Here is a 23,751-nt window from a genome sequence, read left to right as displayed (position 1 = left end):
GTGATTTGTTTACCTCATACAATTTAAGCCTTCATCTGACCATTATTATTATTTGGGGGGGGGGGGCTGTTAAGTCACAGCTGACTTATTGTGATTCCTGGTGGGGTTTTCATGGCAAGAGGCGTTCAGAGGTGGCTTGCCACTGTTCGCCTTCATGTCACTCCCCTGGTATTCCTTGGAGGTCTCCCATCCAAACATTTGTCAGGGTCAAGGCTGAAAACGTGTGACTGGCCCAGGATCACTTGCAACTTTCCATGGCGGAGGAGGGGTTTGAACCTGGACGGAATTTTTTTTTTCTCCAGGCAGTTGGCAACTTTATGTGAACGACAGGATAAAAATGTTTTATTGCACATAGCGCGGTCAAAGGAATCATAATTTGTATCATTAGGTGATAATGGCAACATTTTATGGCTTGGACTCTGAAAAAATTATGACGGATGTGGTACTTTAACCCTAGAACACTGGCCAGCGAGGCTTAGTTGAGGTGTACCGGAAGGACCTATTTGGCTGCCCTATTCAAATGGAACGTAATGCTTGCCATTATGTTGTGAGATAGCACGTTCATCCTGAAGTATTGACCTAGTTATTCTCTGGAGTGCATGTGCTCCTTTCTGATTTGTATTTGTGTATACGTTCTGCAAAGCCATCTTAACTGGGATCTACTATAGTACTGACACATTTAACTGGAAAGGGTCAAGTTAGCCGTGACCCAGAAGATTCATGGTCAAGTTCTTGCACAATTGTTTAAAAGGTTTAAAGCAGTCACCGGGGAAGCGGGGAACAATTGGATTGCATCCATAGCAAGTCTGCCAGCATGTCTGGAGAAAAACACACTGTCCCTTTAATAGACACTGAATGTGTGGAAATGGGCAGCTGAAGTTTCTCATGGTGTTGAGATAAATATCATCACCTGATAAATGACAGCTCATGAAACATGTATTAAAGGAGAAGCCTATTCCATGCAGTGAGCAACCCTAGCCAATAGGGCAGGTGGAAAAGGAGGTTAACCTTTTCCTCCACTATGTTATTCCTGATAGCATCTTTGCCTTGTTTTTCTGCTCAAATTATTGGTAGGAACATACAGATAGGTGGGTGAACCACCCAACCTCCAGTACTACAGCCTTGATCTGACTCTGTCCCCCACCCCTCCTGACTATAAAATGGCTTTGACTTTTTTTTAAAAATGGAATCTCCAGCACCTCATCTGCTGACATTTTGAGGCTTGATCTAAGGACTGATACTTTAGATCTTTTAATTGTCAGGAATGAGATTCGGTGTTGCTAGCAGCCCTGGAGAAAACTGTCCTGTGCCATTAATGGAGGCTCAATGTGTGGAAATCGGCAGCAGAAGCTTTTCATGGCATGGAGGCAAATCATACTACATGGTAAAGAATAGTCTGTTAATGTATTGTCGAAGGCTTTCATGGCCAGAATCAACTAGCTGTTCTGGGTTTTCCAGGCTGTGTGTAAGATGTCTGGTAGTTTTTGGTACTAACATCCAACTAAAGATGCCAACCATAGATGTGGGCAAAACATCAGGAGCAAAATCTACCAGACCATGGCCACACAGCCTGAAAAATCCACAACAACCTGTTACATTTCTATAAAAACAATATTGAAAGAAAGAAAATGTAATATATTTTAAGTTCTGCAGGTACCATGTTAGGAAAATTTGTCTAAGCAGTTTGTAATTTGTCCACTGTTTCACGACAGTTTTCATTTAGATGGAGTAGGTTGCATATGAGCCACAAGTCAGCATATACATTTTTTGTCAGAGTTTGTGAAAACTTAGGGGAACAATGAATGACCCAGATTACCTCGGTTCTTAATAATTAACAGAAAAGATCTGTAATGAACTTAGTACCTAAGTGCGGAGTTTGGAATCTGACCCTTCCTTCATCTAGATAAACAGTATTGTAACAGATTCCAAGCCCTCTTTACAAGCTTCACTCCAGTCTGAGCTGTTCACTTTTCAATAGCTATTCAGTATTTCATAGTATTATAGTTTATAGCTTAAAGAAGGGAGGCATGATTCTTCTTACGGTGCTTTTCCCATGCATCATATCCACATACTCAGCGTCTGTGAAAGGTAAGTTATTTATTTGGTTAATCTTTTGTTGCTGTCTTTGGAAAAAGCGTAATGGTACCTTTCATCCAAGAAAGTTTGAGTAGTTTTATGGCTGAGAAAGCAAAATATCTTTCCAATTCACATCCCTTACTTCTCGTACAGCCCTTGATGAAATCAGTGTTTGAATTCTTCTGCGCAATTTAGGCAACACCTTTGTTCCAATGTAAGGCAATAGGTTTGTTCATGATAAACATTATAAAGAATTTTATTTTTGCAAAGATTGTGTGTATTGGGGTGGGGGATATACCTAGTTCATTTTCTTGGACATTAAAGAGATTATTCCCATACTAAGGAATTCATTTTAATTACCTTTGGGATCTATGTCAGTTTGCCAATGTCAGTTTGAATTATGGAGGTGATATTGGAATAAATGAAAGGGACACCAGTTAGTTGGCATTCTGAATCAGGGAACTTTCACATCCAAAAGAGAACAGCGCAGATCTGAGACCACCTTCAGTTTTCCCATGTTGTGGAAACTCTGAGAAGCCCTTCCATAATTATGACATATAGCAGTTCTTAAATTGAGGTTAGTGTTAAGGTTGAGTTAATGACACCCTGACCTGGATGATCCAGGCTACCTTGATCTGGTTAGAGGTAAACCAGCCTATTCAGTTTGTGTCAACATGATGTGAGCAGCCACACAACACAAAGGACTAAAATAAAAACTTATCTGACTAAAGGTATGGGTACAGACAGTCTTTAATCATCAAGACTTTTAAACTGAAACACAGAACAGGAAATACAACCAATCTTCAGGCAGAGTCAGGAAGATGTCCTGAATAGGAGCAATTCACTGGGTTATCTCTTGTTTTGTCTCCCATGTAGGAATGTTTAAGGGGCTGTTGTTTATTCCCCTAGAAATGCACTTTGTTCTACCACTTATTTTAAGCGTTGAAAGCAGAATTATTTCATGACACTCTGGAGGTCTCATATACCCTCAAGGGTGGTTATCTGGGAAAACAGAGCATGTCCAAACCATGGGTCTAACTACAGACAAATTATCCTTGTGTTCTCACCATGTTTACCAGAATGTCTTTAATTGTACATCCTTTGTGAGTTCTGTGTTTGAAATTTGGTTCCCAAGCATTGGGTGGTCTGATCCAGATCAGGACCATGGTATGTGAGGAGATAAGGTTTCAGCAGGAATTGCCAACTGGAGAAAAAAATGTCCTGTCCCTTTAGTAGAGGCTTATTGATCTGTTATTTACCAGGTGATATTACTTGCCTTCATGTCATGAAAAGTGTCAATGGTCTGGTTGTTGTGGGTTTTCCGGGCTGTGTGGCTGTGTCAATGGTCTGTTTCCACATGTTTAATGTTTATTAAAGGAAAATAACTTTTCCAGGTCTTTTGGCAACCTAGGCTTCAGCCTTCTCTCTGACTGAAATGGCCCCAGGAAAATACTATTTGACCCACTGGGGAAACTGACAGATACCTAGCTATATTTCCCCAGGAGGACAAATAGCAACTCCCCAGGTCCATTGCGGGTGAGGAAAATGGCACAAGGTAGAAAGTCCTGATCTGAATTGGGCCTGTGTGGTCCTGAAAACTGAGTTTAGAGCATGGAACTTACAAGGTATCTCTCACTGAAAATCCTCATAATGAACCCAGGGATAATGTAACTGGTATTATGGCCTATTAGTGGACCACTACAAGAAGTTTAAAATACTGGTAGTGCAACTGGATGACTTTGGATGCTGGTGGCATGGTGGAGTGCTCAGCTAACTGCTTTAGCAGTTATGAGGAAAATGTAATGAACTGGAATGTCACAATGAACTCATTTCAAAACTAAATGACACATTAGCAACTCTTATTTCCTTTTTAAAAGAAAATTTTATTGTTACATTCTTGTGCAGAAGTGTTCTTTCATTTGAAATCTTACTTATTTTAAATTATGTTTAGTAATTCAAATGTAGCAAATATCTGTAACAAACTGACATTGGAAGAGGTGTTATAGCAGAAATGGCAATTACGAGCAAAACAGATTTTCAGTGAAGTCACATACATTTTGAAAAATGGTCCTTTTTGGTACATTTGTTTAGAAGCAAGTTAGTCTAAAATTCTGTTTATTCAAACCCATGCTAGTAGTGTAAGAAGTATACAGTTATATTAAAAGTAGATTTCAAATTAACCACAAACAAATCTGAGAAGTGTAGGAAATGTGAGGCTGGCTTTATTTACTGTTGTGATCCAGTCAGGCGTTAACAAATTATGTTTAGTTCTATAATCCTGTCCAAAAATGTAAGAGCCAGACCATTTTTCAGCCTTCAGGATTTCATACTTAATGGCCCCATTTTGTTATCACAAAGCTTAATGCTAGTATCTTCACAGTTTCTTGTAAATGTTATCATGACAACCAAAAACTTCTCCCCAATTTCTTGTAATTCCAAAATTGCTTTGAACATCTCAATTTAATTGAATATTGGAGCCAGCATAGAAAGCATCTTATTCAGAAAAGAGTCCATTCACCATCAGTGAATGGTGTAAAATTTAAGTTTATATAGACAAGTTACAGCAAGAACTTTGTGCATATTTATGTGTATGTCATGCAATAAAACATTCTAATGTGAAATGCTAAAACAGCTTTGGGTAGGATTGATCCAGTTTTTGCTCAGTCTCCCCTTCTTGATTACAGCTTTTGTTAGACATGGCTTTTGCCCAATGCAAATCGCATGATTCCAAAGAGATCAAAGGGGATCCCTTTCCTCTCTTTTTTTACCATTGGAAAAACTATTTGGTTCCAGCTGTTCCCACTTCCATTGAGAATTGCTAAGAGATGCTACAATTAAATCATTGCTGAAAATATTAGGTGGCTCGTTGAACTTTCTAGATGCCATGGAACCTTGGCATCTGGAATATGTCAAGTTTTGGATTAAGAGATAAAATAAAAGACACGCTCTACAGCATATATTCAGTATGTCTAGATTAATTTTCTGAAAAGACCTGTGCTGACTTGTACTACTGAAATCATTTGCAAAAAATTGTATTAAAGATTATCTGAGATGCTGTTTGACCTGTGATACTCAGATCTTCAGGGCAATACTTCTTGCTGTTTCTGTGTGATGGACATGCAAATGTGAGCATATATGCATTTAATGATATTCAGGTAATGACAGAATTATATTATCTTTGCAACTGTAAGGCCATATGTAAAAATTGTGCCTTTGACAGAGGGAAGAATGTAAATTATCTTTAAACAAATGAGACGGGAAGGTCACCTGAACAGACTCACAAATAGAAAGCATTGTACAATTAATAAGCATGCTTATCCTCACCAAGTTTGTATGAATGTAATTTGATATTCTTCTAAATAAGTATACGGTAGTTAAAATCAACCAATTACCAAAAGAACATGTGAAAGATACCAAGGTTCTGATTCAAAGACAAGCTGTGTTTTAAATACATTTTGGAATTTACATAATGTTCCAAGTTAGCTGTATTACCGATGCAAACAAAATCAACAATGTATATTTTCTGTATTTGAATCCTCTTAACCCTTATAGGATATATGGGTACATTTGCAAATGTGACCAAGGCTTTCTTTACTGCAGATTTTGTTTGAATTAATGAATATGGCTAACAAGTGAAATAGAGGCTCCATGCTTTCACCAGAGGTCTTTCTACAAGCTGTCCATAGGGATCCAGCCCCCTTGCTTCCCAAAATATCAAATACTGAGTACATGCAGACTAGTCTCAGCTGCTGAAAATTAAGCACCTCAAAGCTAATGCATTTTGGAAAGGGGTGGGTACAGTTGTGGGGTAATACCTGTGCACACCTACTAGATTCCAGCATGCTTAGGAAGTTGTTTCCAAATGATTTCCAAATAGCGTGTAGGGCTGAGGTTGCTGTTACATATCTATGATACAACAAAGTAGTTATCATTCAATCTGAATGATCAAGTAGTTGGTTGCAGAACGGCTAGAATTCACCTTACTCCAGGATATCTTGTCTTGATTGTATTGCCAAAGGCTTTCGTGGCTGGAATCAACTGGCTGTTGTGGGTTTTCTGGGCTGTGTGGCCATGGTCTGGCTTCTAACATTTCACCTGCATCAGATATGAGTGAAACGTTAGCCACAAAAACTACAAGACCATACAACCCAGAAAACCTACAACAGTCAGTTAATTACAGCTGTGAAAGCCTCCAACAATATAATCAAGATATCTGAAGATGCCAGCGATGGATGCAGGCAAAACATTAGGAGCAAAACCTACCAGCCAAGGCCACATTGGCTGGAAAACCCACAACAGCCTCTTGTCTTGATTGTTTGTAGATATTTTGTGTTATTTTAACCAGATAACAGTTGACTGTGATTTTAGTGAAAGACATTGTACTTTCCAATAAATAGTTTGCTCATAGAACTATTTTTCCTTTATTTAAAGTTACGCAACACTGCAAAATGTAACTTATCATCTTAAAGTTAGCTAGTAGTTAGAGCTGTGCATGCTGTGCATGCCAACTACACTAATAAAAGGTACAGGCCCTGACAGCTGTCTCAGCTCAAGCAGCATAACTTTCTGTATTATACGATATCATGATTTAATTATAGATAGTCCTAATGACAGACATCAGCGCTGGAAGTAGCAAGTCAAGCTGTGTCCGCCACTCCTCCCTGAGAGATAGTTTGACTGCAGAACTACTCTTGACCCTAAATCAATATATCAAGAAAATGTATTAAATCCGTGCCTAGCCCTATTTAAGAAAATAGGACACCTATAGGTGTATGGTTGCACTGTGAATAGTATATCAAAAGGGGTAATATACTAAACAAGGAAAGCAATTTACATTACTGAAGCTGCTGTTGAACAAGCTTCAGTCAAAAAATCCCCCAGCATGGGAGGCACTGTGACCAGAGGTGTAGCTGGGCCAGAGTGCGCCTGGTGCGCACCTGGCTCCCCCCCACCCCCCCCACGGCGGTGCCCTCCTCCCCCTCACTTTAGAAAACCGAGCAGGCTGGAGAACAGGCCTTCCTGTCCTGGTGGGAACTACATTTCCCAGGGTCTCAGTTTTCTAAAGTAAGTGTGGGGGGAATCACGCCGGGCCCCCTGCGACTCCCCGCCACACACTTAATTTGGAAACTGAGCAGGCTGCAGAACAGGCCTTCCTGTTCTGGTGGGAACTACATTTCCCAGGAGACCATGGGAAATGTAGTTCCCACCAGAACAGGAAGGCCTGTTCTCCAGCCTGCTCTAAGTAAGTGTGTGGGGGGGAGCGCGGGGGGCATGCTCGGGGTGGGGGGGTGGGGAAGGGGGGAGGGGCTGGGGGATTTTGCACCTTCCCACGTGATCCAAATCCTTGCACCCGGTGCGTCACGCCCCGCCCCCGTCCCCTGGGAGCTTTGCTGCTGACTGTGACACAGTGCTAAAGTGTGTGTTTTGCATATAGAACGTTTCAGGTTCAATCTCCAGTTAAAGGATCATGTGAAAGACCTCTGCCTGAGACTAGGGTTATTTCAATAATCATAATAAGAAGAGTTGGTTTTATACCACACTTTTCTCTGCTGTGAGGAGACTCAAAGAGCTTTTCCCTTCCTCTCCCCATAGCTGACATCTTGTGAGGTAGGTGGGTCTGATAAAGTTCTGAGAGAACTGTGACTAGCCCAAGGTCACCCAGAAGGCTTTATGTGTAGGAGTGGGGAAATGAACCCAGTTCACCAGATAAGAGTCTGCTACTTATGTGCAGGAGTAGGGAAACAAGCCTGGTTAGAGTGCACTGCTCATAACCCATAACAGCCAGTTAATTTCATTAAAGCCTTTGACAAACCACAACTGGGGCCAGGGCTTTTACAGTCCTGGCCACCCTCTGGTGGAAGAGGCTCCCTAAGGAGACCAGGACTTTGTGGAATGTATTAAGTTTCTGCAGGGCCTGCAAAACGGACCTCTTCCGCCAGGCTTTTGGCCAGCCAGCTGATTCCATCACCCCAGCCTCCAGTGGACGGGAGGGCTTATCACCATCTGCATTTGTAACCTCACCTTGTGGATTCTGTGGGGCAGAACTTGGAATGAGTTTGCAACAACAATTTTTAAAAACAAAATGGTTTACTTTCTTAACATATAACATCAACGTTTAACATCACACTTCAAGGTCCTGTTCAGGTTGCATTTTCAAGGCCTTATATTTGCAGTCTACTGATACTGCCAAGTCCAATTCTTCTTTGCAAGTGGGTTGGCTCCTGAAGACTCCAAGGGCTTGATGAACAGGATTCAACATGATGAAGGTTTCCAGGAGAACTCTCACTCATTACAAACATAAAAAGAACCCTGAAACAAATAAACTCCAACATTTACAACATAGCAAAATTAAACAACTACCTTCCCAGTAGTTCCCAACAACATTGCAGTTAATGTATTGTCGAAGGCTTTCACGGCCGGAATCACTTGGGTGCTGTGTGGTTTCCGGGCTGTATGGCCGTGTTCCAGCAGCATTCTCTCCTGACGTTTCGCCTGCATCTGTGGCTGGCATCTTCAGAGGATCATCTGATCCTCTGAAGATGCCAGCCACAGATGCAGGTGAAACGTCAGGAGAGAATGCTGCTAGAACACGGCCATACAGCCCGGAAACCACACAGCACCCAAACATTGCAGTTACCTTAACAAGGTGTTAAGGGCTAATACCAATCAAGGTCCACGTCTGGTAGCCTTGTCTCCTCCAAACTACATGAGGTCTGCAGCCTCTTGCTGCTTTGAGTCTCCACCCCTTACTGGGTCAACCCATTCTGAGCATGGGGGTTACACATTCTCTTGATATTGTATATTATTTTATTGGATCTGTATCTATTTTAATTAATAACGAGGGTTTAAAGTTTTGTATATCAATCTCTGTTGTACGTTGCCCTGAACCCTTCAGGGGAGGGCAATTGATAAATTGAAAAATAAACAAACAAATAAATAAATAAACAAGATTATTATGAAATTTAATTATTTCTAAATGAAAGAGTTGTGGTCAATTTACTAGTGCATTCTGCTTCTGAAGACAGTGCAGTACAATCTATTATATAACAAATTAATGAAGAATGCGATTGGTGGAGATGCAATAGGAAAGTGTGCAGTGCGAGAGAGGTGGGTCTCAGTCAGTCTCCAGTTATGTGTGAGGAGTCTGTTAAAAATTCACAAGCATTTGTGAACAAAGCTGAAGTAAGGATTGCTACAGTGTGAGAGGTGGCTGATGAGATGGAGCTAGAGATACAACCAAGGCACTGATATCATTGGCTCTTAGGGGAACCAGCTGGTCATATAGCAACTGTGTGAAGCAACAGGGTCTGATCCATCTTGACTGGCCTCATTTTGACTTTCCCTTCCTTTCTGTGTTGGTTTGGGAGTTGGCTAGTTTTAAATTGTTCCACTCTGGTTGGAGTTTTAAGGTATTGTAATGTGCAGCAGTGGCGTAGGAGGTTAAGAGCTCGTGTATCTAATCTGGAGGAACCGGATTTGATTCCCAGCTCTGCCGCCTGAGCTGTGGAGGCTTATCTGGGGAATTCAGATTAGCCTGTACACTCCCACCACACGCCAGCTGGGTGACCTTGGGCTAGTCACAGCTTCTCAGAGCTCTCTCAGCCCCACCTACCTCACAGGGTGTTTGTTGTGAGGGGGGAAGGGCAAGGAGATTATAAGCCCCTTTGAGTCTCCTGCAGGAGAGAAAGGGGGGATATAAATCCAAATTCTTCTTCTTCTTCTTCTTCTTCTTCTTCTTCTTCTTCTTCTTCTTCTTCTTCTTCTTCTTCTTCTTCTTCTTCTTCTTCTTCTTCTTCTTCTTCTTCTTCATATGTTTTTGTAGATACAATTGTTGGAAGCCGCTCTGAGTCTGCTTTGGCAGGGAAAGTGGGATATAAACCCAATATATACATTACATACATACATTATATTCATAGATACATAAATATGATACTCACCTGCCTCTTGTTGATGCCACCTCTTTATGCCTGCTGGTAGAGGAATAGAGTCCCAACCTATTGTAATGATACATCTTCCAGTGTTACCTTCCATTTGACTGTAACATTTTACATTGCAATAGGATACTTGAAAGCTAAAACTGATTCTCCACAGTGCCAGCTTGGTAACCCTGTACACCTGTTTATAATGGAATGTCCTTGAAAATGTAGAAAACACTAAGCAAGCTCATTCAGCACTCTTATATTAGAAATGGAGGTATCCAGGCTGGAAGGTATGACTTTCAGGCACTGAGAAGAAGAGAGCATGATGGGTTCTTTGGAGTTATGATTATCTCTGAAAAAAATTGTGTTTTTTTTCCCCACAGGTCATAATACTGGTCCAAGAATTAACAATGACAAGCTGTATAAATTTGCCTACTCCACTCAAGTGCTCATTGACAGGGTTAAAGGGTCACCCCAGGAGAGTGCGGGCTTCCGAATTTCATCTGGAGTGGACGTCAACTTAGTATGGAGAAATCCCAATAATGATGATGACCAATTGCTCAAAATTGCGGTAGGCAGTTTACATGGAGTTATACCCTATACATTTCTGCTAACTGTGTTGGTTATGGTTTATGAAATGTTACAAAGAGTTAAACTGGACAAAACACTTCTGGTAAGCAACACAGCAGGAGACCTGCATTGTATAAATATAAACATGCTTGTCAAATCTTCCACATAAAGAATTTTTGGAATTTAAACTTGGTAATAACCTGCAGAACTTAAATCTAGATTTTCCAGTTCCCAAGATTCCTACTGATTTTAAGCCCCATCCTTGAGTAATGGGCCAGTAAAGTTCAACCCCTTTTCCCCTTTGCCTTGGTCTGGGTAGTGGTCCCCTGGCCTCAGAATGGGAGTGGACCTCTTCAGTTGGACATCCTGATTCCCCTGGTTATAGGAGCCAGCTGAGCTGCTCTGACCCACTAGCTGTCTTCCTCCCCAGCCATCTGGTATATCTTCCCTTTACACCCTTCTCTCCCTCTTCTGCTGCACTAAACCCCGCCCCACTCCTGATCCATCTCAGGTAGATGGAACCTCCGCCTTATTCCCATCTGCCCCCTTTTCCTCTCTCTCACTCTCCCTGCCTTCCCTTTGCCTGTGATCTCTCCCCTCACCATTGTTCTTCCAGGCAAGGAGGCCTGTTCCACCATGCCCTTTTGCTCCACTGTTCTATACAAAGTCAAGGAAACGTGTCTGTAATATTCAGGAGAGAGAAAGTAGGGGACCAGAGTTGGCACTCCTGGCCTCCCTAGACCTTCTTTTCCTGCCAGTGTGGATAAGTGTCTTCATTCAATTTCTCCGCTACCAGATAACAGATATAACCGTTGAAAATGTCAATGAGCGACCTGCACAGAAAAACATTTTTCATGGAAAAACCACAGACAAAATAATTGGAAAAGAGTATCTAGCAGCTTTTAAAAGACCTGTAATTCTCCACTGGACCCGTGGAAAGGTAAAAAAAAAATTATTTTGAAATTTCATTTCATTCTTGGGGCAAATCTACAAGTCGCATATGTTTTCATGTGTGGTTTATGACTAAGCAAAAGACAACCCATTAGGCATCTAATGTGACCTGAACAGATGTTTGACTGTCAATTTGTCCCTGTAGTTTGAAGTAAGTAGCAAAAATTTGAGATTTGTTGATTCCTGGGTGGACTACCATTTGCCTTGCATGGCCCAGATCTATTTTGTCATTTTTCTTTGCAGCTAGCACTGAAACTGTAGTTGTGGCTTGGTTTGACAGTATAGATCACTGTGCAGGGAACGTGTGGAGTTTCTCCATCCCTGTTCTTTTGCATAAATAGCAGTGCAAATAAAATAAATATATTGAGAGTTATGTATCTAGAAGAGAAGGTGTGAGTCCCCAAATAGCCATGCAGAAGCAAAATTGGACATTTAAGTGATTAAGCCCATAGCAAAGGCAAGTAGATTTTTTTCTGAACAACTGGAAATGGTCAATCAAAGGATAGAAAAGAGGAAGCAGAAGTGACACCATCAATAATTTAAACTACATGAAATGCTAGGAATTTTGTGAATGAGCTCCTAAATAGCAATAGGATTTTGCCCAAATTTTGATTGGTACCATTATATAAAGAGCAGGGAGTAAGCCTTCTGTTATGTGACCTAAATTGGCCAGAGATAGCTGTTGTTTGCTTCGTTTGGTAAATGTATAGCACATGTGCTACCGTGGGGCTACTGGAAGTTCCAGTGGCCTTTTTAAGTATGTCATTGCTTTGCTGAGTTGAGCTGGATTCTGGGAATTTAATCTTTTTAAAAATTGCAAGCTGATTCACAGAAGTCTCAGCGTCTTGTGTAGTTTTACCCTAATCAGTGGTACATGAAGCATCACAGCTGAACAGATTTTCGCAGCTTTCATAATTTAAGATGCTGGTTAGCTACTGTAGTAGAAGATGCTGATAATGCCTCTTGCACCCGTGTCGTTTTATATCACTGGATGTCCAAATGAGATAGTATACTTATTATAATCCTGGTTTATAGTGGGGAATGGAGTGGTGAAGCCCTGCAGGTTGCAACTCCTTGATTGATTGCTGAAGGTTCAAAGTTTTGGGTCAAGCTCAAATGCCGCTCTGTCTTACCTGGAGGTTCAAAGATCGTTTGACACACCTCTAAGTCACTGATTGAGTTACTGTTCATTTTTGCCTGATGATAACCCAGGTTAAAGTGCACAATATATGTTATCTGAAGTGATGACAGGGATTAGTCAAAAAAGTACATCAGGTGTATTCTATCCCATGTTCTCAATCTGAATGCATTTAATAATCTTACTTCAAATTGGCATGTCCAAATTAAAACCTCTGTTAAGGAGTCCTTATACGCTTGCCAAAGAATTCCTGTATATTGCAACGAATTCTGGGACATGCTATTGACACACATGCTATTGAGACTCATTTTACTCCACATGAAATTGACTTTCTTCTAAAACATTCTCTGTGGCTGCATGTTACAATGAAAAAATCAATATCAGTAAGCAAACAAAGCATGGGGGTCTGCCATTCTGGATCTTTTCAATCCTTATTCTTTTATGTGTTGTTTTTCCTCCCGACTAGGTTAAAAACTTCTACTCTTATGCAAATGAACCTGCAATCGTTCAGAATGTCAAGAAAGGTCTGGCAAGCTTGTTTCAGATACAGATGAATTCTGGAACTGTCAGTGAGGTATTGTGCTTTTGCCATGTATGTTTTGCCCAAATGTTCAGGGATGGCATGAAATACTTGTGAGCTCTTGACTCAAAACATAACATAGAGGCTTTTTGTTACTTATTTAATGGGCAGGTAAGCAAATAGCCTTTGCCTAACAGTAGTGTTTCCAGACCCCACCCCCGCACTGGAAGGAGGGTATCCCCTGCTTTGGGCCTCCTCCCACACTGCCATACCGCTGGCCAGTGCTTAAAATGAGGCCAAGGCCTTGGCATTGTTGACATGGTGACATCACTTCCAGATATGATGTCATCTCACAGGTTAGGACAGGAGAGATGCTCTGATATTTGGGCAAAAATCTATGGTAAAACAGCTTCTACCATAGAATTTTTTCCCCAAACACAAGATCATCTCCCTCATTGTGGTCGATATGACAACATCATTTCCAGATGTTATGTGATGTTATAATACATGTTATAATGCAGGTGATGTTGAGGTTTCATTTAAGCCTGATAAGATCCCCCTCCCCACTCCTCCCCCACCCATGACCAGGGGGCAGTTGGCAATCCTACCTAACAGGGAAAGATTTCAGATTCATTCTGTAATGGAGTACATAGCACAGTGGATATTTTGATTGCCTCTCCGCAGTACAGAGTACTATCTCGAGAGCTATCCTAAGCAAGTCTACTCAAAAATAAGTCAGGGCTTACTCCTAGGCAATTGTCATTAGGGCTATGACAATACAGTGCAATCCTAAGCAGTGTTTAAATGCCTAAAAGCCCATAGGATTTAACTGTGTAAATGATGCACTGTATACTGTGGGTTATGAAACAATCATGGTCATCATACACATTGGAATATATTGTAGACAAAACTAGTTACAATTATTGCCTGATGTATTACACAAAAATATCCATATCCCGCATGTCCAGGGACAGGGCTGCCTCCCAGTACCAGGCAGCCTGTTCCACCCCTCTCCTTGTCACAGACACACACCCAGGGACCCTGGAGGAACCCACAACTGGCAGCTCTGCCCTTGGACTTACCAGCAGAAGTAGCGACTTCCAGGAAGGCAGAAGCTGGGAGAAATTGCAGGAAAATGGCAGAACAGCCTGGGCTGCAAGAGCAAGCCTCAACAGTTCCAGGGAAAAGGATGGAGATAGCACAGCCCTGGCCAAGTTGCAGTCAGCAGCCCACTGCAGCCTTAGAGAATGGGGCAGGGCTGGCACAACCTCAACCAGGCTTCAGTCAAGGAGGAGAGCCAGGAAAGCTGAAGAGCTAATCCCAGGCCAGCAGAGGCCGACAGACAGCTTGCCAGCAACTAGGAGACTGGATAGGGAGTCGGGCAGACAAACTGCACTGTAGCCTCCGGCCTACCTCCTTGCTTGTAAACAGAGAAATGCGAGGAGAACCAACTATGAGTCCACTCCACAGAGAAGAGGCCTGAGGTAAGTGTCCCATGCATAATTGGCCAATTTTTTTGCTATATTACTGACTTGGTAACTTTTTGCCATGTTTTCTCTAGGTGGATATCTCTGGGAGATGCAATGTTACATACCAGGCTCGAGAAAATCAAGTCACTAAAATTAAAGCCCTGAACACATGCAAAGTGGAACGGACAGGCTTCACCAGCCACAGTCAGGTACAGTATTATTAACTTCTCATATCCAGTGTAAATGTTTAAAAAGGAACATTAATGTTGACTTAGCAGGCAGTTTGTCTTAGAGGGAGGTAGAAGGTATCCTTCTGCACTCTATCTTCTTCAATATTATTAATTGTTCCCAAGTCTGTGTTGAGTTTCAAGGCCTGATGGAAGGAGCTAAGAATTGCATTGCTGCAAAAGGCTAACCAATTAGTTTATGTTCAGCAAAAGTCAAGCAGAGGTCTTCAAGAACCTCGCACAAAGGAAGATAAGCATTCTCTGCTTCTGTCCAGTAATTGGCAAATAAGATATGATAGTCTTAACTATCAATAAGCCTATCCTTGACAAAATTGTTTATTATTTGTTCTAAAATTGTCTAAGCTAATGGCCTTGGCCATCTCCCTATCTTGTGGCAATGGGTTTTTAATTAATTATATTAAAGAAGTGGTTTGTGTTTTATCTTGAATCTACTGCAAGCTTGATTTTGTTTGATGTCACAAAGGAACAGCGTTCTGCTAGAGGGGGAGCTATTCATTTTATTCCCTCTGACAACAGCAGTCATGACTTTATAAACATCTGTTGTGTCTTTTGTTAGGGTAGCTCCACAGTTTATATGGCAAATGTGTTTAGTACTTGTGTGCTAGTGTTAGAACAGTTCCCATAGCAACTACACAAATTGTGGACAATACTCATGTGTGTAAGTACATGCTATTATATCTGTTACATACTTGTAGATCCTGACCAATCATATTTGCTATATAAAGTGTGGAGTTGCCCTGCCGTTTCTTCTAAAGTGAAAATGATCCTGAATAACTATTCTGTAGTCATAGGATGCATCCATACTGGGAGGTTTCTGTTTTCCAAGTTCTGTGGCTGGGGTGAAACTAGAACCCTTTAATGCCTTAAATGTCTGTGCACGGCTTACAGTTCTCCCCACCTGTAGTGTTGCTAGATGGGAGTATAAATGTTGTATGCCTGCAGGAATCAAATACTGTGAATAAGCACATCTGATTCCCTGCTTGAATTACAAATGCACTTAAATTACATTCTAGGTTAATTTTTTTGCCTCTTTAGACTATCTCTATAAAATATTTTTCAGATTCTAGACATCAGCAAAAAATCCACTTCTGCTGCCATTTATGTGCTAGAAGACACTTTTTTAAAAACTGTGCGGGCAGAAGAAAATCACATTTTGAAGCCGAATGCTTGGCGAGAGATTGATGCAAAAGTCATTTCAAAGTAAGATGGCCTGTTTGACTATTTTGCTAAAATTATTAGTGGCTGATCGTTAGGGATGCTTTCACTGCTTGGGATATGTCTTGTAGAATGGGATATGTCTTGCAGAACCAACCATTAGTCTAAAAATGGAACTGAAGCAAGGAATAAGTGGTAACCAGATGCAAATGATGCAAAATTACACAATAGGTTCCAACCCGCAGCAAACTATACACAGTAGTACAGAGCACAGTCCTCAACAATTTATCCAAGTAACTTGGTGACACCTTTAGTACCATAACCTATTGCCTGCATAGATAAGCCCTCCAAAGCCGGTGTTGCCCTGGGCCCCATTTCCTCCCCTCTATACCTCTGGGTGGCCAGATCAGCCTCATCAAAGTAAGGGGCCATTTTCTGAGCTAGGCTAAGTTGGAAGAAAGCCTTTTTTGCAACTACATGAACTTGCTTCTCCAGTAGTATTGTTGGGTCCGCTAGAACACCGAGTCCCTCGACTGAGTTGAGGATCCCCTTTCCCATCAAAAGGGGACTATAATGTCCTTCAAGATCTCCATCTTACCAACCACTGTTACTTTTGTCTTTCCAGAGTTTAGTTTAAATTTGTTCAGTCTTGGCCATTTAACCACAGCCAGCAGTCATGTAGCAGCTTCAGACCTCTACCTCACCACTAGAGGATTTGGTTAAGGACATATACAGCTGAGTATCTTCAGCATATTGATGCCAGCCATCCCCCAAACTACAAATGACTTGACCTAAGGGCTATACATTGAGGTTACCTGGGGGCAGAATAGCACCACGTGGGTCCACACAGGAAAAGTTCCACGTTGAGGAAAACTGGTGAAAAATGAAGCAACGTATACATCATAACAATTATGAGCTACTGTTTGAATCAGTGCTGGTGACGTTATCTGTTAATTGGACAGGGGTCTGCAACCTGCGGCTCTCCAGATGTTCATGGACTACAAATCCCATCAGCCCCTGCCAGCATGACTAATTGGCCATTCTGGCAGGGGCTGATGGGATTTGTAATCCATGAGCATCTGGAGAGCCGCAGGTTGCAGACCCCTGGACTATATACTCAAAATACAACCTGATAGTAGTTTTATATATGTGTACATACAGGCAGAAACTGGAGCTGAAATCAACTGAAGCTGGCCCAAGGATGATGGCTGGGAAGCAAGTTGCCAATATTATCAAGTCTCTGGATTCCAATTATGTAGCCATTTCACTAGTAGCAGAGCCAGTCGTCAGTGAATGCAAAAGTTGTCCATCAGTAAGTAAATACAAGTCAAGGTGTATATACCTGAAGCCAGAGGCGCCCGGGGGAAAGCGCCCGGTGCAATGGTGTATTTTCCGCCACCATCCCACCCCCGTCCCGAAACGCCCCCGGAACACCCTCACCACACCTCCACTGGGGCACGTGTCCGGTGCATCACCCCCAGCCCCGCCCCCTTGGAGCTGCGCCTCTGCCTGAAAGCAGTGGTGGGATTCAAATAATTTAACAACCGGTTGTTTACAAGCACCATTTTAACAAGCACCATTTACAAGCACCATTTACAAGCACCATTTCTGCTGAAGTGGCACGAACCTGCTGAATCCCACTACTGCGAAGCTCATGTAGTGAATATCATGCTGGGACATCTGGATTAATTAGAACACTGTGAAGATTTTTGTGGAGAAAGGCTGGACAAATGAATAAATATAGCTGATGAGGGCAGATAGGTTGGCTGGTAGGTGAGAAGGAGAGAAGGAAGCGGATAAAAGGAGGAATTTGGTGGTTGCCAGGAGGTGGGAAAGAGGAAATATTGTGGAGAGGAGGATAAAGAGGAAAGTGAGGTGTCCCCTGCAAGTCCTTGCAGGTTCTCCACTGTGCAACCAGATTCAGTCCAGTAGCCAGCACCATGCAATTAGACCAAAGGTTTCCTGGGTAGAGATTGCCAGGGGAGTAAAGGAGGGAAAGCTGAAGACAGGTGGCAGACAGGTAGGTTTACTGGTGAAGGAAAGGTGAGAAGGAAGCTGGAAAAGCTGAGAGTCTGTGAGGGCTTTAAGAAAACAGAAGGAAGAAGTAGTGGGAGAGGAGAAAATGGGATCCCACCAGCAACTCTTTGCAGGTCTCTCATTTGTCCATTCTAATTTCAACACTGAATGGAAGCTGGAGGCTCACAAAGCATCATGGGAGAAGGAGAAGTTGGATATTGCTCCCTACTTCCTGATATGTCCCCATATCTACTATGGAGAAAGGTCAGTTTTAGTTCTCTGCTTTCAACATACCATTCCTTATGGAATATTTTCAGTCCTTATCAAGTCATTTTTAGGGTAATTTTTTCTTGGTTAATTTACAAAGTGATATTTTGTGCATAACTGGGGAGTTCCTCAGTATGGAGAAACCCCCGTCTTATCTGGAGATGGTTCAGTTGTGTGACTTTTGCCATCCATACAGGGGCCAGCCAATTTAGTATTAGATGTGGTGATTCGTCCTTCTATTAGGCATTTGTGACCTGTTGAAGTTTACAGCCTCCACCTGTGTCCTGGGCTATTAACACATTCCTGCTGGTCATTAATCCACAGGAAATTGCCTGCACCTCTATTATTACTACCTATGGTTAATGAGAATTAAGGTAAATTGACCTCTGTATCATTGAAATCATAGAACTATTTGTGGGCAGCATCATCTGCTGATGCTTAACAGCTCTGACCTGGAGGTAGGATATTTTAGCAAAGGCTGAGCTAGTGTTGAGTGGTTTTGCAGTTCAGAGAGCAGCAATTAATATTGCTGGAAAGAACAGCTGAGCTTTTGCCAAGGAATGCCAGAGATAATACTAGATAACAGAAGGGGAGGCACAAGCCGTGGGAGGTTTTATTTTAAAGGATGCTATTTAACCTGTGTTTTCCTCATGGGGAACAAAAGCCCAGAAGGTGGTTCAATATGAAAATGAGTATAGTTGAAGATTCAGAGTTAAAGACTACGAGATATTTTTGGACATTCAGGCTACATGCAGATGATCATGCATGTTGTGAAACAGAAGTTATTGAGGTGTTAGGTCTGAGTCAACATTAAAAACTATTAATGGATTGAATTTGCATATGTTGGGTAGAATATGTGGGCTGGCTGGAGAGCTGGCTGGGCTGCAGGATTGCTCCATTTCTGTAATTCTGAATTAGCTCCTTATAAACCACTGGGTCAATCCTATTGACTAGACTGGACAGTGAGCAACTTCTAGTGTTACCTATTTCTTTTTGAATGAAAACCCATCAAAACTCTTGTTAAGTGTGCTGGAGAGGGGACAGTCCACACCATTGTTGTTGTTTTAAGAAAAAGAATATTATTGAAAGGATGGAGTGTTGCTATATGTGAGTGAGCAGTTATGCACTACTTTAAAAAAAAGAGACACAGGATACCTTAAGCAAAAAGTTAAAATGAAAGTTAAAGCAGAAAGTGCCAAAGCAGGGCTACAGCTGAACACCAAGAAGACAAAAATGGCGGCTACAAGGGAATTACTGTAGTTTTAGGCAGACAATGAGGAAATTGAATTTGTTCAAGACAAGGACATAGGTAAGGGGGGCAGGTGTTCATGGGTTTAAATACCTCCCATTACATGTCCGGCTTGCTTGAAACAATGCATGGAATGGAACAGCCGGAAAGTCAGCTCAGTCACTGAACACACCCCATAAAAAATCTATACCTATGTCACTGCTTCAAGACTTTCCTTGGATCCATTATCAACCAAAAGGGAGACTGCAACCAAGAAATCAGAAGGAGATTGTGAATGGGAGGGGTAGCCAAGAAGGAGTTAGAAAAGATTCTTAAGTGACAAAATGTGTCACTGGCAACTTTGACCCTTTCTAACAGGCGAAATACAGCGACCCAGCACCGTCCTGGCCACCCGGGAGCAGCGTGAAGATGCTGCTTTTAACCTCGCTCAATGAGCAAGATTTTTGCAAGCGCCGTCTTCCGGTCAGCGCAGTGCGAACAGCATCAGTGGGAAGACACCGCTTTCCTGCTCACCTCCACTCACCATCTTGTTCAGCGTCACTCTGGAGGGTTGCAGAGACCCGCTCACGCTGCCCTCCAACCCCTGAAGGTTGGAGGGCAGGTGGACGGGTCCCTGGAACCCTCCAGAGCGACGCTGGACTGGACGGTGAGTGGAGGGGGGCGACCAGAGGCGGCTCTGTATGGAACTGCCTCTCTGGCTGAGGGGAAAGTCGGGGCTGCTTGCACGCTAGCGTGCGAATGGTCCCTGAGCTTCCACCAGCATAATTCATGTGTGCGGAAAGGGCCTAAGATCAAGTTAATTCATACCACAGTATTTGTTATTACTATGTATGGGTTTGAAAGTTGGACAGTGAAGAAAGCTGACAGGAAGAAAGTAGATTTCTTTGAAATATGATGTGGGAGGAGAGTTTTGTGGATACTGAGGACCACCAAAAAGACAAATAAGTGGGTTGTAGATCACATTGAGCTTGAACTGTCCCGAGAAGCTAAAATGACAAAATGGAGGCTACCTTACTTTGGTCACATTATGAGAGGACTAGACTCACTGGAAAAGACAATAATGCCCTCAGTTTGCCAGACCTGAACAAGAATGTTAACAGTAGAACATTTTCGAGGACAATGATTCAAAGGGTCTCCATGAACTGGAAGGGACTTGACGGAACTTAAGACAGGAACACACACCTTAAGCGGAAAAGTGGATATGGACATATCCCAAGCCTTAGGATGGATGACAAACTGCCACTGATGGCACAGGAACTCTCCAATAGATTCCTGTGATTATTGTCCTATTACTACCACTTGTATTGCTGAGAGCTACTCAGGGTTTTTCTTGGCACTATTAGATATGCTTGCAGAACTAATGATCAATGATTATGGCTGACCTTCAAACAGTGATAGCAATATAATACCTTTTCCAATATAATACCTTTTCCAATTACTGTCTGCTTTATACTGCTGGGAATTCCTGATTATGTCGTCGTAAGAAATAAATTAAAAATAGTTTAATGTTATTTTCCAGGGAGATGAATTAATAAATCAGCGGAAGGAGGGGGTAATCATTTCTAGTAAATGATTCCATAAATACTTTGTGTAGGTTTGCCTACCTCTTCTGCTGAAGCAGCTGTTACTAGAGCCTGTTCCAAGATAATGTTTCATGCTTATGGTCACTTCTTTATTTTCAGTTTGTTCTTTAAGCCAAGTAGCAAAGAAACTCACAACATTGTTAGTTCAAGACATCCGCATTCTGTGTGGGGCATTATTATATCTTCAAATGAACCTGGCAGTGCACAGTAAAACATTTCCATCCAAACTGATTATTGAAATTGCTTTCAGACTTCACATATTCGAACTATAAGAAGCTTCACCATATAACTTTTGAGAGACAAATTAGGGAAATGAAGGAATCTTTGACTAAGGAAATGCCTGACACTGGATGGATGGAGAGAGTTCCCATATACACAGAGGCATAGCTTCCTAAAATGGTGCCTGGGGCTCACCCAGGGTGCCACGCTCCGCTCCCAACAGCTGTACCCCCACGTCCAAACTCCACTGGGAATTTGGGCTTGCCTAGCCCATCTCCTTGTGGAGTTCAGGTGTGGGGTCAGACAGCTGACTCCACCCCAATCTCCATATGGAGATCAGGAGTGGCAAGGGCCCATTTGATCCTGATCTCAGTGAGGTTTGGATCCAGCTTAGAGCTTGATTCAAGCCTCTCTGAGGCCACAATCAGACTGAGCAAGGAGCCTATCCACTTCTAGTTTTAGACTGTTGGCTCTGCCCCCTAAGCTCTACCTTGGGTCAGAACCAAGGCAAAGATCAAACAATTGTTGCTGCTTCCAATTTCCACATGGAGATTGAGGCAGGATGAATGACTGCATCCAATTGCACCCTCACTCTGAACTCCACAGGGAGTTCCAGACCGGTGCACAGTAGCAAGGGGGAGGGGGCATGGCCCCAAAATGCACCCCCAGGAAGTGGGGCCTGGGGCTCCAGCCCCCTTTACTCCCAGCTACACCACTGTGGCAAAGACCAGGATGTGGGAAATTGATGCAGAGACAGGCCACGTTCACCTCCCAGAAGAAGGGTCTCTGTCAATGGAGAAAACAGGCTGAATATTGCCGGGGGGGGGGGGGGGTTGCCCTACTACAGTTGTGCCGTAGAGTTTCTGTCTTAACTTGTGAGTGCCAGTATTCATGGAAATAGAAGAAATTAAAGAGATGTGCTTGGGAGACAATGGTTATTGAGTGGCAGTAGGAAGGACTATTAAGTGACACTGAGTGAAAACATTGGCTGAGTCTAACCCACTGTTTATTTTTTTTTCAGTTAGAAGTTCCATTAAAAAATAATTTATTTGGTTTGTTCGCCGCCCTTCTCCTCGATCTTTCCCTTTCCATTTCACTTCAGGTCAGAATATGGGCAGTTTTGTTTTAGATCAGTTACAACCAGCACCTAGAAATTAGAACTAATGTGAAATATTTACCACTATTTTTGTCCATTTTTGGTAGCTCTCTCAGTACTGGAATACTATTCGGAAAAAGCTGGAACCAGAAAACCTTTCCAACGCTGATGCTGTGAGAGGTTTTTTATCCTTCGTTCAGAATCTGAGGAAGGCTACAAAAGAAGAGATCCTTCAGATACTGAGAAGTGAAAGTAAATCAACAGTAGTGTAAGTCGATAACAGTCCATTTTATTCTGTTTGTCCATGGGCCACTCCCCACTTACCTCGTCTGAGTGCAACCCCGCAGCGACCCCTTGTAGAAAAGCCTCCATGGCTTTTGACAACGGAGACATTTGTTCCCCACTCATTTTCCATTCAGGAATATACGGGGTTCCATCAAGAGTCAAAGAGACAATCGAGGCGTTCTATTGATTGGCTTTAGCAGTAATGCATCATTTACCGATAGGAGTTGCAGCCAACCCGAAGGCGGGGTTCCATTGATTAGCTGACCAGAAAAGTTCGTTTTGGATAAGCTAGATCATTGTTTTAAGGCGATACCTTTAGCGTCACTACCTATTTACAAATTGCTTGGGCAGAAAAATGAAAGTAAATATGGGTTTCGGTTTTACACTGCAGTAACCCTGTGCTCAACAGCACTTTGCCAAGCTGCAAAACAGTGGAGCTCGAGCAAAAAAAGGCAAAAGAGCAATGTTGTACGTCTTGTTGTGCACCGTCTCAATTTCGAGCACTTTTCTGGCGGAATACCCTCCCTAAACAAAATAAGCGGTTCCCTGTTTCCCTGATTGGCGGGCTGCCCGTCCAGGCCCGAATCAACACGTGTAAACAGCCGGTTCCCCACCCCCCCTCTCACGGCACCTGGTTTTGAAAATGTTGCTCTTTTCAAGGAGCTAATTTGCCGTAGCGACAAGGAGGTGGGAGGCAAGTGGAACGGCTGCACGGTGAAGCTGGTGGCGTGGGGAACGTCCATCCTCCTCGTGTCTTTAAAGGGAATTTGACCCAGCGGCTTATGGTGGGTGGGGGGTGGCCCCATGGGCCACCCCACTTACCTTCGCCTGAGTGCAACCTCAAGAGTTTACCCCTTGTAGAAAAAAGCTTCCATGGTTTTGGACAACGGAGATATTTGTTCCCACGCCTTCCATTCAGGAAGAAAAATGGGTTCCACATCAAGACAAAGAGGCAATCGGTGCCAGTTTGATTGGCTGGCACGCTGTGCA

At 42.6% G+C, this 23,751-nt stretch overlaps 1 protein-coding gene across 1 annotated transcript in view; it reads left to right on the top strand.

Moving 5' to 3' along the window:
• The first annotated feature begins 1,956 nt into the window (after positions 1-1,956).
• LOC125440140 (microsomal triglyceride transfer protein) overlaps positions 1,957-23,751 on the top strand; it is a 39,393-nt gene continuing 17,598 nt past the window's right edge. Inside the window, exons 1-8 of the mRNA XM_048509741.1 lie at positions 1,957-2,088; positions 10,379-10,566; positions 11,362-11,505; positions 13,121-13,228; positions 14,736-14,852; positions 15,952-16,091; positions 17,208-17,358; positions 22,584-22,744. Of these exons, the coding sequence (XP_048365698.1) occupies positions 2,028-2,088; positions 10,379-10,566; positions 11,362-11,505; positions 13,121-13,228; positions 14,736-14,852; positions 15,952-16,091; positions 17,208-17,358; positions 22,584-22,744 (1,070 nt within the window). The 5' untranslated portion in view covers positions 1,957-2,027. The remainder of the gene's footprint in view (positions 2,089-10,378; positions 10,567-11,361; positions 11,506-13,120; positions 13,229-14,735; positions 14,853-15,951; positions 16,092-17,207; positions 17,359-22,583; positions 22,745-23,751) is intronic.

The sequence above is a fragment of the Sphaerodactylus townsendi genome, linkage group LG10 (assembly GCF_021028975.2).
Source record: "Sphaerodactylus townsendi isolate TG3544 linkage group LG10, MPM_Stown_v2.3, whole genome shotgun sequence".
NCBI lineage: Eukaryota > Metazoa > Chordata > Lepidosauria > Squamata > Sphaerodactylidae > Sphaerodactylus > Sphaerodactylus townsendi.
Note: the sequence above shows the minus strand (reverse complement) of the source record. Positions and strands in the feature narration are given on the sequence as shown.